Raw genomic sequence first — 15,215 nt, forward strand, 5'->3', positions numbered from 1 at the left:
CCGCATTCCAAGATGTGTAGACCAGGACTTACTGAACTAGTTCCCAACCTCTAACAGCAGGGCATCTGAAGGACATATAAAGCAGATGGGTTGGGGGAAATGACAATGTAGAAAGGCTAGGTAAACTTCCAAAACAGATATATCCATTTCACAGTAAGAAAAGAGAAATCACCCAACAAGCATGGTGCTTGAGAGAAAATTTAACCATCTTTGGGATGTTAACAGATCTAATTAAACATTTAAAAGTTGAGGGTCTCCATTTGGGCTGGCACATCAGTGCACTTTCCAGCTGACTACTGAGTGGCAGTCAGTCAGCATGGAGGAGACTCAGGCCAAATCTGGCTTTCAAGGGAAAGAATATAGATATCGATCAGTGATGCCAACTGTGGAGAACAGTGGTATTTAAAGAGCCCAACGGTCAGAAGGTAAGAGAATGCAATCATCACCCATACACTTGTAGGCGACCATACTGGATATGCGGAGCTACTGTGGTCCACTCTAAAATATAATTTTTGGCCAGGCGCAGTGGCTCATGTCTGTAATCCCAACACTTTTGGGAGGCTGAGGCAGGTGGACTGCCTGAGGTCAGGAGTTGAGACTAGCCTGGCCAACATGGTGAAACCCTGTCTCTACTAAAGATACCAAAATTAGCTAGGTGTGGTGATGGGTACCTGTAATCCCAACTACTCAGGAGGCTGAGGCAGGAGAATCGCTTGAACCCAGGAGGCAGAGGTTGCAGTGAGCCAAAATCGTGGCACTGAACTCCAGCCTGGGCAACAGAGTGAGACTACACCTCAAAAAAAAAAAAATATTATGTAAATATTTTAATTCATAATTGAATATTAATTTCATTTACAATTTATATATAAAATACATATTTTTTATATATATATACATACATAAAATTTTCATCACATCTTTCTCTGAATCTATAATTCATCTTAAATTGTCCGTGGGTTTCTTCCTTTGTTAGTTGTATATAAAATAAATGTACACCTTACAATTAATGGCATCTTAAATGTGATGAAATATAGTAATTAAAGAATCAAAACTTTCTTGTGTAGAAACCAACTATTCCTGATCCTGTTTATCGCTATCCCCAGCAAATTAGTTTACCTTGTGGAATCCTCTAATAACATACATGACCAAAATGTCATATATTCAAGAAAAGCAGCAAGGTGAAAGTAACAGAATGTTCAAAAAAGCAATAAAAATGAGTGGTTGCCCCCTAAATGCCCTACAGCAGTGATGAGGTGCTACATCTTCCAGGCTGTCCCTGTTATGGCCAACTCTAGTCACTCACCAGGGTAGATTCTCTTTATAGGACAATCCAGAATTAACTGAAGGATTTATATCTGGAGCTCTTTCCAGAACCAAGACTCTCAGGACAAGTTGTGAGTCTCTTAAAGTCATTAAGTTAGGAACTCTGATTCATAGTCAACTGAACATCTGACATCTGCAATTTAATACCAGATAAAAGACCAGATATTCAATGGGGAAATATACTTTCAGTATACATATCCTCCCCATCTGGAAATGATTTATCAGATGGTTACAACAATCACACAAACTGATCTTACAAATAAGTGGATGAGGCTGGGTGCAGTGGCTCAAGCCTGTAATCCCAGCATTTTGGAAGGTGGAAGCGGATAGATCACTTGATGCCACGAGTTTGAGAAGACCAGCCTGGGCAACATGGTGAAACCCCATCTCTACTAAAAACACAAAAATTAGCCAGGCGTGGTGGTACATGCTGGTAATCCCAGCTCCTCACTTGAACCAGGGAGGCAGAGGTTGCAGTGAGCCAAGATCTGTCACTGCGTTCCAGCCTGGGCGACACAGCGAGACTGTCTCATAAATAAAAATAATAAAAAATATAATCACAAACTATAGCCATACCTCATATTATTGCACTTCATAGATAGAAAAGAAAATAACAGAAAAACCCACATTTTCTTTTTTGAGACAGAGTCTTGCTCTGTCTCCCAGGATGGAGTGCAGTGGTACAATCTTGGCTCACTGCAACCTCAACCTCCAGGCCTCAAGCAATCCTCCCAAGTAGCTGAGACTACAGACACGCAACACGAGGCCTGGCTAACCTTCTTCATTTTTTGTAGAGACAAGATCTCACTATGTTGCTCAGGCTGGTCTAGAATTCCTGAGCTCAAGTGATCCTCCTGCCTCAGCCTCCCAAAGTGCTGATGTTACAGTTTTGAGCTACAGTACCCAGCCAGTTTTTGTTTTTTTGTTTTTGTTTTTGTTTCTTTAAAGAAATTAAAGATTTGTGGCAACACTGCATCAACCAAATCTACTGGTGTCATTTTTCCAAAAGCCCGTATTGTCTCTGTGTCACACTTTGATAATTTTTGCAGTATTTCAAACTTTTCATTATTATTTTATCTGGTGTGCTGATCTGTGACAAGTGATCTTTGGTGTTAATCAGGCCACTTAGTAACCCTACAATGGCCTCTAAGTGTTCAAGTGAAAGAAAAGGTCCCACAAATCTAAAATGATTAAGCTTAGTAAAGAAAGCAAGTAGAAAGCTACAGACAGGCTGAAAGCTAGGCCTCTTACACCAAACCGTCAAAGCTGTGATTGCAAAGTAAAGTTCTTGAAAGAAATTAGAAGTTCACTCCAGTGAACACTCAAACAGCAATGAGGCAAAACAGACTTATTGCTGATATGAAGAAAGTTTAATGATCTGGAGAAAAGATCAAACCAGCCATAACATCTCCTTAAGCCAAAGTCTAATCCTGCCTGAGCAGGGACCTAACTCTTCAACGCTATGAAGGGTGAGAGATGAGGAAGCTGCGGAAGTTTGAAGCTAACAGAGGTTGAGTGATACGGTTTAAGAAAACAAGTTATCTCCAAAACATATATGTGTAAGGTGACACAGCAAGTGCTGATATAGAAGCTGCAGCAAAGTTACCCAGAAGAACAAGCTTAGGTAATTGATGAAGACAGCTAAACAACAGACTTTCAAGACATCCTTTTATTAGAAGGAGACAGCCCGATATTGGAAAGACATAGTCTTATATTGGAAGAAGATGCCATCTAGGACTTTCATAGCTACAGAAGTCAATGCCTGGTTTCAAAGCTTCAATGGACGGGCTGACTCTCTTGGTAGGAACTAATGTAGCTGGTGACTAAGTTGAAGCCAACAGTCATTGTCCATCCTGACAATCCTAGGCCCCTTAAGGATTATGCTAAATCTACCGTGCCTGTGCTCTACAAATGGAAAAACAAAGCCTGGATGACAGCATGTCTGTTTGTAGCATGGTTTGCGGAATTTTTTAAATATTTATTTATTTATTTATTTATTTATTTATTTATTTATTTATTTGAGACAGGGTTTCACTCTTGTCGCCCAGGCTGGAGTGCAATGACGCAATCTCAGCTCACTGTAACCTCCGCCTCCCAGGTTCCAGCAATTCTCCTGCTTCAGCCTCCCAAGTAGCTGGGATTACAGGCATGTGCCACCATGACCGGCTAATTTTTTGTATTTAGTAGAGAAGGGGTTTCTCTATGTTAGTCAGGCTGGTCTCAAACTCCTCATCCCAGGTGATCCTCCCGCCTCGGGCTCCCAAAGTGCTGGGATTACAGGCTTGCCGGGCCGGTTTACGGAATATTTTAAACCCACTGTTCAGACCTACCGCTCAGAAAAAAAGATTCCTTTCAAAATATTACCGCTGATTGACAATGCGCCTGGTCACCCACAAGATTCTGTTAAGAGATGCACAAGGACATGAAAGTTGTTTTCATGTCTGGTAACACAACATCCATTCTACAGCCCGTGGATCAAGAAGTAGTTTCAACTTTCAAGTCTTACTATTTAACAAATAAACTTCGTAAGGCGATAGCTACTACACATAGTGATTCCTCTGATGGATCCGGACAAACCCATTTGTAATCCTTCTGCAAAAAATTTACCATTCCAGGTGTCATTAAGAACATGTGTGGTACTCACTTTGGCAGCACATATACTAAAACTGGAGATACTATAAAAGAGCATTCGTGATTCATGGGTAGAGGTCAAAATATCAACATTAATAGGATGTTTGAAGAAGCTGATCCCAACCCTAATGGGTGAACTCAAGGTCATCGATTAGGGTTGGGATCAACTTCTTGTAGCAGAAAGAAGTAGTGGAGGAAGTCACTGCAGATGTGGTGAAAATACAAAGAGAACTAGAATTAGAAGTGAAGCCTGAAGATGTGACTGAATTGTTGCCATCTCATGAGAAAATTTGAAGGGATGAAGACTTGTGTCACATTTTAAGAAATTGTCAGGCTGGGCAAGGTAGCTGATGCCTTTAATCTCAGCGCCTTGGGAGGCCCAAGGTGAAAGATTGCTTGAAGCCAGAAGTTTGAGATCAGCCTAGACAACAAAGCGAGCCCCATCTCTACAAAAAATATAAAAATTAGCTGGGCACAGTGGAGCATACCTGTAGTCCTAGCTACGTGGGAGGCCAAAGAAAGGGGATCGATTGCCTAAAAGCCCAGGAGTTTGGGGCTGCAGTAAGCTATGATGGCACCACTGCACTCTGAGTGAGAGAGAGATCCTGTCTCTTAAAAAAAATAATGGCTGGGCACGGTGGCTCACGCCTGATATCCCAACACTTTGAAAGGCCGAGGCAGGTGGATCACCTGAGGTCAGGAGTTCGAGACCAGCCGGACCAACATGGTGAAACCCCGTCTCTACTAAAAAGACAAAAATTAGTCGGGAGTGGTGGCAGGCGCCTGTAACCCCAGCTACTCGGGAGGCTGAGGCAGGAGAATCACTTGAAACTGGGAGGCAAAGGTTGCAGTGCGCCGAGATCGCGCCATTGCACTCCAGCCTTGGTGACAGAGCAAGACTTAAGGATGCTAAACACACAGAAGTTATGGTTAAACAAAAACTTTCTAGGAAATCACAATCTATGTAGTGTACCTGGCTGTGGCCTTATAGATTAACAGGCCTAAAATGCCTCCACCCAAAATGCCCCATGATCTAGTATTCAGATTAATGTTGGGCACACACTTTCAACTAATATTTGAATCATACCTCTAGGATTTATGCCTAAGTTCTCACCACTTACACAGCTGACTGTATTTATTTTCCCCACACTCTTTTCTCCCCACAGAATTTCCATTGAATTTCCATTTCTCTGAGATTTCACCATGTTAACTGTTCATGATTTGTTGGGTGCTCTCCTTAATAAGCCTCCAGCAAATTGTTACAACTCATTTTTCTCCCCCACAGTGGCTTTTCCCACTAAGCACAGAGAGCACCAGCATTCTCTCAATAATGCTCCAACTGTTTTCAATCTCTTAAGAGAGTAAGAGGTTAATAAAATCATATCACAATCTAGGAGTTCAGACCTAGACACCAGTGGCTCTTTTTGTCTGTCTGTCTGAGATGGAGTCTCATTTGGTCGCCCAGGCTGGAGTGCAGTGGCACGATCTCGGCTCCTGCGTTCAAGGAGGATCTGCCGCCTGCGTTCAAGCAATTCTCCTCCCTCAGCCTCCTGAGTAGCTGGCATTACAGGTGCCTGCCACCATGGCTGGCTAATTTTTATATTTTTAGTAGAGATGGGGTTTCACCATGTTGGCCAGGCTGGTCTCGAACTCCCGACCTCAGGTGATCCACCCACCTTGGCCTCCCAAAGTGCTCGGATTACAGGTTTGAGCCACCGTGCCTGGCTGACACCAGTGGTTAAGTTCCTCAGGCGATGCCACAGTGAAGGCTGGGCACCGGTGTCGAGGAAACGCCAGCAGGGTAAGGCATTTATTTGTCAAGGTCCCAACTGTCGTGGCATAAAATGAAAGACACAAACCACTTCATCCACAGGGACAGATGCACTGATATACAACAGAATGATGCACAGGTGAAGACATTGACAAAGGAGAAGAGCAACACAGAGACACTCAAGGCATTTTAAAGACAACGAGCAATACTGGCGTAACAATGACAGGATTAGTCATTCCAGAAAGTCTCTCAAACTTCCACTTTTATGATCTGAACATCATAAAATCTGACTCATCAGAAAAGATTGTTTCAGTATCACGCATGGGAATGTGACAGCAGCTGAGAAACTTATTAAATCAAATCCTCCCTCTTCTGTAAGACACATGATCTCAATTCTTCAGCACTTTCAAAACAGATATTTTTTTGAAACAGAGTCTTAACTGTTGCCCAGGCTGGAGTGCACTGGCATAATCTTGGCTCACTGCAACCTCCACCTTTGGGGCTCAAGTGACCCTTCCACCTCAGCCCCACAAGTAGCTGGGATTACAGGCGAGTGTCACACCACACCTGGCTAATTTTGGTACCTTTTGTAGGGTTTCCCCATGTTGCCCAGGCTGGTCTCAAACTCTTGAGCTCAAGTGATCCACCACCTCGGCCTCCCAAAGTGCTAGGATTACAGGCGTGAGCCACTGAACCTGGCCAAATCTTACTTTTAAAACAATTCACTTATATAAATATTCTAGAATGGTTCCTATGTAATTTCTCCTAGAGGGTGAACAACTTTTCTTGACTTTCAAAGTATCCTATAACACAGGGAAAACGTCACAATTTTCTGAGTTCCTAAAACCTTGTCACCTGGATCAGACAAGATTTAATAGAAATTCAGGCACACTATCACCTAACTATGTAAGAGAACCCTGCCAATTATCAAAGTTACACATGCCCCTCCCTAGCTGCTGATAGGAATTCAACAGAAACAACAGTTTCAAATTACAGGGGATTTACCATCCAGGAAAGGACTGAAGACACCAAACCTCACATAACATTCTCCTGCTCACTAATTTCTCACATATAAGTAAGTAAATCTGTATCACAAAGGTCTCTGTCTAAAAAGCATTAGGCCGGGCATGGTGGCTCACGCCTGTAATCCCAGCATTTGGGAGGCCGAGGCAGGTGGATCACCTGAGGTCAGGAGTTCCAGACCAACCTGGCCAGCACGGTGAAATCCCGTCTCTACTAAAAATAGAAAAATTAGCCGGGAATGGCAGCAGGCGCCTGTAATCCCAGCTACTTGGGAGGCTGAGGCAGCAGAATCACTTGAACCTGAGAGGCGGAGGTTGCACTGAGCTGATATCCCGCCACTACACTCCAGCCTGGGTGACAGAGTAAGACTCTTGTCTCAAAAACAAAAATAAATAAAAGGCATTGGCTGGGCTCAGTAGCTCCCAGTACTTTGGGAGGCTGAGGCAGGTGGATCATCTGAGCTCAGGAGTTCAAGACTAGCCTGGCCAACATGGTGAAAACCAATCTCTACTAAAAATATACAAATCAGCCAGGTGCACCAGGCGCGGTGGCTCACACCTGTAATCGCAGCACTTTGGGAGGCCGAGGCGGATGGATCATGAGGTCAGAAGATCGAGACCACCCTGGCTAACATGGTGAAACCCAATCTCTACTAAAAATACAAAAAATTAGCCGGGCGTGGCGGTGGGCACCTGTAGTCCCAGCTACTCGGGAGGCTGAGGCAGGAGAATGGTGTGAACCCGGGAGGCGGAGCTTGCAGTGAGCTGAGATCGTGCCACCACACTCCAGCCTGGGCAACGGAGTGAGACTCTGTCTCAAAAAAAAAAAAAAAAAATTAGCCAGGTGCAGTGGTGCATGCCTGTAATCCCAGCTACTCAAGAGGCTGAGGCAGGAGAATCACTTGAATCCGGGAGATGGAGATTGTGGTTAGCTGAGATCACACAACTGCACTCCAGCCTGGGCAACAGAGTGAGACTCCGTCTCAAAAAAAAAAAAAAATTAGCCAGGTGCAGTGGTGCACGCCTGTAATCCCAGCTACTCAAGAGGCTGAGGCAGGAGAATCACTTGAATCCGAGAGGTGGAGGTTGTGGTTAGCTGAGATCACACAACTGCACTCCAGCCTGGGTGACAGGGCAAGACTCCATCTCAAAAAATTAGTAGTAGTAGTAGTAGTAGTAGTAGTAGTAGTAGTAGTAGTAGTAGTAGTAGTAGTAGTAGTAGTAGTAGTAGTAGTAGTAGTAGTAGTAGTAGTAGTAGTAGTAGTAGTAGTAGTAGTAGTAGTAGTAGTAGTAGTAGTAGTAGTAGTAGTAGTAGTAGTAGTAGTAGTAGTAGTAGTAGTAGTAGTAGTAGTAGTAGTAGTAGTAGTAGTAGTAGTAGTAGTAGTAGTAGTAGTAGTAGTAGTAGTAGTAGTAGTAGTAGTAGTAGTAGTAAGAAGAAGAAGAAGAAGAAGAAGAAGAAGAAGAAGAAGAAGAAGAAGAAGAAGAAGAAGAAGAAGAAGAAGAAGAAGAAGAAGAAGAAGAAGAAGAAGACGACGAAGACGACGAAGACGACGAAGACGACGAAGACGACGAAGACGACGAAGACGACGAAGACGAAGAAGACGAAGAAGACGAAGAAGACGAAGAAGACGAAGACGAAGACGAAGACGAAGACGAAGACGAAGACGAAGAAGAAGAAGAAGAAGAAGAAGCACTAAGCACCCAGCCTTTCTGCGGTCCTGGCTGGAAAGTGCCAATGTCCACTTTGATTTCGGGAGGTAGCTGGGTGGGACATGTGCAGGTGGTATGCTGGGGCCCAGGCTAGGTGCTTAGAAATCTGACCAGTAACTTTGGCCACATCCCTGACATCTTCACGAGACTGCCAGAACCCCTAAAGGGACCGCTGCTGCAAGGATGTCACCTGAGCTCATTTGGGTCACTATTCCACCCCCTACACTGGAATCTGCCCAATTGTCTATGCCACCCGACAGAAAGGGGGGCTCGATTCACGTGGGAACTGCGGAAGGGCAGGGAAGGCTCACCTGGATTGCCTGTCGTCCCTGCTGGGCATCTGCCAGCAGCTGGATGGTGAGTGCCCGCGAGTCCTGCAGCGCCTCCTGGAGGTAGATGAAGCTGTGGCCTCCGTGCCGGCCCATTGTGCACTCACGACAGATGGGTACAGAGCAAGTGTCACAGTACAGGTGCAGCACCTGGGGACAAGAGAGGGTACAGGCATAAACGGAGATGCAGGACGGGAGGAGGGAAGATGGCAACTGGAGGGCCCTGGATCCCACAACTGAACCACCAGCTTCCCAATGAGCAAGCACACCCCAAAGGGAGAGGCAGCAGTGGAGTAACCACAAACGTAACTAAAAATATCTGCTTCCTTTTTTCTCCCATTCTCTCTGCCCCAAATCAAGGGGGAATGGAGGGGGGAACACAACTGAATGCCACATCCCATTCTAGTCTCATTCAGAACTGTAACAGAGACACTTCAAAGGCAGAAACCAAACAAAACAAACCTCCTGGCATGAGAGTTTGCCCTGAATCTTAGCTTCATTATCCAGAAAAGTTGTTAAGACTGTGTTGCCTAGTCTGATATTGGTGGCCTGGAAGTCAGAACATACCAGAAAAGTTTCCTTTGCTGCTCTAGCCTAGATGTGTGAAGCAAGGTTAAGAGCCAGTAACAACCATCCTCACACCACAGCTAGTAATGCAAAGTGTAAAGCATGGTTCTCCCAGGCACTCAAGCAAGCTACAGGCTTAAGTTCCTGGAACGAAGGCAAAAAGCTAGTGGTAAGGTCAGCCAGCTCCTTGCCTTTCTTCTTCATGCCAAGTTATTCCAAGGAGTTGAACCTGGGAGGCAGCCAGTGCTGACAGAACTGCTTTATGCGATGTTCTACACTTCCCTGGGGCCCAGCACGCTAGGAGGGAGGGAAGGAGGAAGAGAAAGAAGGGTTGGCACAACCTTTACCTGCTAATAAACAAGGAGCTCTCAAGAGAGAAAACTCCTTGGCACAGAAACTGGGCCAGTCTCATTACTGTATCTCTCCACAGAGCGGGGCACTTAGCGCCACTCTGTAAATGTTTGCTGGATTGCTTTCAAAGAGCAGAGCTTAAATTTGCCTCTGGTACACCTGGGCATGAGGGGACGCTAGCTAACATCCAACAGGCAGGGAAGCGGTATACTATGGGAATTCTTCCACAAATACAACACCACACTTCATCTCCAGGTGAGGACAGGAGTTGGGGAGTGCTCAAGGCCACAGTGTTAGCAAAGACACAGCAGGGAAGCCAGCATGAGCCTTCTGCAGAACTGGTTCCAATACAGGTGTGACACCAGCTCTCTCATCACCAGTAAAAAGCACCTTGCTATGGTGGAGATCCAGGATGCGAGATTCCAGGCGATTCTGCACAGACTGAATAGAAGCTCATTCTGGCGAGAAGCAGGGCAGAGTGTTGTGGGAGACAGAGATGGGGAGAAGGCTTGGAGGTGGCCCAGAAGGTTTTCTTAGGCGGAGAGCTCCAAAGAGAGAGGGCTGGGGGCAAACAGAGGGAGACTGCTGCTTCTTTCCTTCTCCAAGATTTTTATTTTATTAACGACCAAAATCTTCACATAAAGTGTGTCCACTAGAAAAATGCTCCCCCTAAATGGTTCAGTCAAGCACACAGAAGTTACTCCACTCAGGGCTAATTGAGTTAATAGGGAAGTGTGTAATCTAGCATGGGTTAAACTGGTTCTCTAGAAACTTCACGATTCAGAAACAGGAAAAAGGAAAGATTTAGGATATTGTGTTTTTACTTTTGTAAAGTAACAGTTCTGCTATAACCAGCAGGTTTTATGGCTCCTACTTTCTTTCTTTGTTTTTGAGACAGAGTCTTGCTCTTGTCGCCCAGGCTGGAGTGCAGTGGCGACGCGATCTCGGCTCACTGCAAGCTCCACCTCCCGAGTTCACGCCATTCTCCTGCCTTAGCCTCCCTGGGAGTAGCTGGGACTACAGGTGCCCGCCACCACACCCAGCCAATTTTTTTGTATTTTTAGTAGAGATGGGGTTTCACCCTGTTAGCCAGGATGGTCTCGATCTCCTGACCTCGTGATCCGCCCACCTTGGCCTCCCAAAGTGCTGGGATTACAGGCGTGAGCCAACGCACACGGCCCAGATCCTACTTTATACAAGGGTTTGTAACTTTCCTACCAATTTTGATCACTGCAGTGCTTTGCCAGCAATGGTGGCAGACTGAAACCAGGTAGCAGCAACTTGCCTCCTTTAAGTCAGTTGCTTTTTAAGCTGATCTATCATCCTTCAGAGATTATCTAATCCTAATGATCTTTTAAATCTAAAATTCTCAAGTATAAATACTAACCAAAAGATGCTGAGCTGGATAAATTCAGGAAAAATTCCTGGCCGATCCCTTTTTACGACGTGGTGCTAAAGCAATTCTACCAGTTTGAACTACATTCCCTTCCTTTGCTCTCTCCATTTATCATGGGAATGAAGGGATCACTCCTATGCTGATGTGAAGTGTGAAAAACCTTCCATCAGAAAGGTTCTTTTACATGTGAATAAACATGTCACTAAACCTTAGGGTGGCCTCCCTGCTTCTAACAGCTAAGCAACCTTGAGAACGCATCCGTTCTTTCCCTCTTCTCAAGACAGCTGTGTGGACTGAATGGCACTCTCCTGCTTCCTTCGGACTAAGGGGCTCTTGCAAATTGTAACTACCTAGATTGCTCTCATCTCCATGGCTAGTGAGTAGAAAAGAACCTCAGGCTGTAAACTTGAGCCTGGCGCTACCTGGCTATGGAACCATCTGTCTAATCACCTCTCTTGACCTGTCTGGGCTTCAGTCTCATCTGTGAAACAAAAGGGGCCTGACTGGATACCTCCGGGAGACCCCCCTTCCATCCCAGAAAGTCTATCTATAGAGACTTGACAACAGAAACTAAAGAGCTTCAAAATTAAGTTCTAGTAGCTGGGCGTGGCAGCTCATGCCTGTAGTCCAAGCTCCTCGAGAAGCTGAGGCTAGAGGAGCACTTGGGCCCAAACTACCAAAAAAAAAAAAAAAAAAAATGCTGGGCGTGGTGGCTCACGCTTGTACTCAGGAGCCTGAGGTGGGAGGATCCTTTGAGACCAAGAAGTCGAGGCTGCAGTGAGCCGTGACCATGGCACTGAATGTAGCCTAGGCAACACGGGCTAAGAGTGCAAAACAAACAACAACAACAAAACAAGTAGTAAGTTCTGGGCTGAGCCAGGGTGCCCACTCCAGACTCCAACTATGTAACTATAAAGAATTAAGGTGATTTTTCTTAGGTTTAGATCAACCTTAAAATACAGAACCTGGATGATGCTGGACATTTGCAATCCCCCCATGAATGGTAGGTTTTAAAAGATTCTGCAGATGCAGTGGCCAGAAAAAAATCCTGGTCAGAACAAGTAGTGGCCGGTGATGGCAGCGAAAGGCAGGGTACCCTGAGCGACACCAGAGCCCTCCCGTGACCAGCCTTGAGAGCCCAGATATACAAATGAAAGGGGTCTCTGAATGCAATCCCTGTCTGGTATCATTTTACATAGGATCAATGCAGTTCTAAGTACCCAGAACACACTGTGGTTTCGGAAGAGCCAGTGCTTTTACAGCTCCAGGCTGCCTCCAACAGAGATGGGGGCGGGGAGCACCCAAATGATTGATAATAAAAAGCTACCAGTGAGTAAAAGAATGGCCTCAATGTGCTCATTATTAGTAAACAATGAATTGTTAAAAGAATGCATTGTCCAAAAACTATAATCCACTTTTATAAACCTTCCAGCTAAAGTTGGAGCAGAACTTTGGTAAGATTTCATACGTCACTTAGAAGCTCCATGCCTCATCTAACCACAATTTGAAATTGAAAAACCACAATTTTAGAGCTGTTAAAACAATCGATAGGTAAGGATGTGCATGGATGTAATTCTCTCTGAAACAGGTGTAAAATTATTTTTAAGGGAATAAACTGGAGCTGTGTGGAGGGTCCTATAGCCAGAAATGTGGGAGTAGCCATGAACAGCGGCTCCCGGGAAAGGGGGGGAAGGGACTGGGAAGAACAGGTCGTCTAGCAGCAGGAATTCCAGGGCCTGTTTGGGGCTTCCCGGGCAGATGCACAGACACGCCCCCTCGGGCCTGGCGACAATCCGGCTGCCCCAGCTAAATGGAGGAGGCTTGACCTCTGACCCTGCAAGTGACCACCCTCTTCCCTGCCCCCAGCTTCCAGAACGTCCCACCCATTGCCTTCCTCTCCCAAAATTTCTAGAATACCAGGCAGAGACAAAGACCTAGGAATGTGAGCCCAGCAGGAAAGGAACAGGCGGGAGACTAGGCGGGGGGAATGGGGGAGGGAGGTTAAAGGAAAAATAAATAAATAAAAATACAAAGTAGGCATGTTTGTACCTTAGCCAGCGTTTAAATAAAATGCTTTGTTAATGAACGTGTGTGCACGCACGTGTGCACATGCAAATGCACATGCACCCAGGCTTCTGGAATCTAGGTTTTACACTATCTGTGGCCCAACAAGGAACACACACACCAAAGGACTTCTGTTGGAGCCCTGCACATCTGAAAGAATGAGCTTCAGGTTTAAAACACAACTACCCCTATATCAGTGAAGAATGTAAGCTGAAAGGATAGAGGAAGGCCCAGATCGCCATTTAAGTTCATCGAAATGTCTCAACTAAAATATATAAACTGCTGTAAACTTTTTAAAGATTAGTTCGGTATCCCTTAAAATGATTGAGGACATTTACTTGGCCTCCCACAAACCAAGGTTGAACCGTTGACACCTGGCTAGATCTCCACCCACCCAAGAGGGTTTCTGAGTTTCCCACTACAGAAGTAAAGTAGAGGCAACAACCGGTTCCAGAAGCAAATGAGGCCCAGAAGAAGCCTTACCTGTGTGTGCTACTCTGCAGGTTCTCACGTGGGACAACACAGGATTCGTTTTAAAAACGGTAAGCCAAGTTCAAGGGGGTAAAATCTAGCCATGAAACAAGTCTATTAAGTAATATTAAAACAAAGCTTTACTTGACAGAGATAGACTGAGTGCTTGCGCTCAAATCTGCAGCCCAAGCCCTCAGCAGAAGCCTCTCCTGTAGCTCTGGCCACGTGCTGACCCACAACTATGGCCTGGATAAATAGAAGAAAGGAATAGGGACCCAGTTCAGGCATAGTCCTCACCAGTTCAAGACAACAGAGCCCGGCTGCAGACAAATTATCCTTTCTTTGGTGGGAGTATGGGGAGGGAATGTTTCCAAAACATTTTTTATTTGGCTAGGTAACAAGTATTTGTTCAAATGCAGAAAGTAATACAAGCAAACAGTTTTTTAAAAAAAATCCCTAATGTCTCACTCAATTGTCTCCACTTTAACTATGAAAAAAAAAAAAAAAAAGCTTTATTCTAGGCATAACTTAATTTTTTAAGACAAAACAAAGTTTCTCTTAACTATATTAACTTGGAGAATGTTCTGGGTCACTCCATGCAGAGATGCCTGGCTTTCCGAATGGCTGCATGGTATGTTGCTATATGAATGTACCACAACTTAATGAGTATAGGCTAATAAAATTGTAAAACTGTTGCCTAATTTTTGAAAAATCGCAAGCAATGCCACAGTTAACATCCTTGTTCTTTACAGAATCCCTAGTTTTCAATTTGGTAATATATTCAATTGTTACATCACTTGATATAATGGTTATTGGGGGAAACCTACTTGCTAGCTTGGATAGTAAGAATTCTCAAATTCTTTTCAGTCAGGTCGACCTTCACCCATGTGAAGGGCAAAGTACCAGTTTCTGTTCTCAACACAACCAAAAACAAAAGGCCAGCAGGGGATGCCAGGAGAGGCAGTCAGTATGGACACAGTTCACAGTTGGGACTGGAGTTAAGATCTACTTCTGCTTGGGTGGAAGGCTTTGATGGGCGCCAACATTGAAAAGGGGCCTAGAAGAGGAGCAGTCCAAGGAAAGAAAAAGTCTTGTGTTGTGTTCTGGCAGTCTCAGCAGCGTCTGTTAAATAAATTAAGCGGGGCTGCTTCACGGTATCTCTAGAAATTGAAGAAATCTCAGGCAACAAAAAGAGGGGTGTTAGGAATTAAAACACACACACACAAGCAATTAACACACACACCCCGAGGCCCACAATCCCCTTTCGGCAACTCCAACATCCAAAATGATGCTCTGGAAAACAAAAGTTTTTCCATATACTATTTGGCAGCAAAACTGATGTACAACAAGGTACTATAGTTATTATAGTATTTTTGACAATCACTGAGTACATTTTTATGTATTCTCACCACAAAAAATGTAAGTATGTGAGGCAATGCATGTTAATTAGCTCAATATACATACTCTACAATGCATACGGACTTCAAAACATGTTGTACACAACAAATATGTAAGATTCCGGCTGGGGATGCTGGTTTAGGTCTACAATACCAGCACTTTGGGAGGCCAAGACAAAAGAA

At 44.7% G+C, this 15,215-nt stretch overlaps 1 protein-coding gene across 1 annotated transcript in view; it reads right to left on the reverse strand.

Annotated features, from left to right (window-relative positions):
- The window catches only part of TRIM71 (tripartite motif containing 71), a 79,091-nt gene that overhangs the window by 12,134 nt on the left and 51,742 nt on the right, over positions 1-15,215 (reverse strand). The window contains exon 2 of the mRNA XM_003776291.5: positions 8,769-8,936. Coding sequence (XP_003776339.5) covers positions 8,769-8,936 — 168 coding nt within the window. The remainder of the gene's footprint in view (positions 1-8,768; positions 8,937-15,215) is intronic.

The sequence above is a fragment of the Pongo abelii genome, chromosome 2 (genome assembly GCF_028885655.2).
Source record: "Pongo abelii isolate AG06213 chromosome 2, NHGRI_mPonAbe1-v2.0_pri, whole genome shotgun sequence".
Lineage (NCBI taxonomy): Eukaryota > Metazoa > Chordata > Mammalia > Primates > Hominidae > Pongo > Pongo abelii.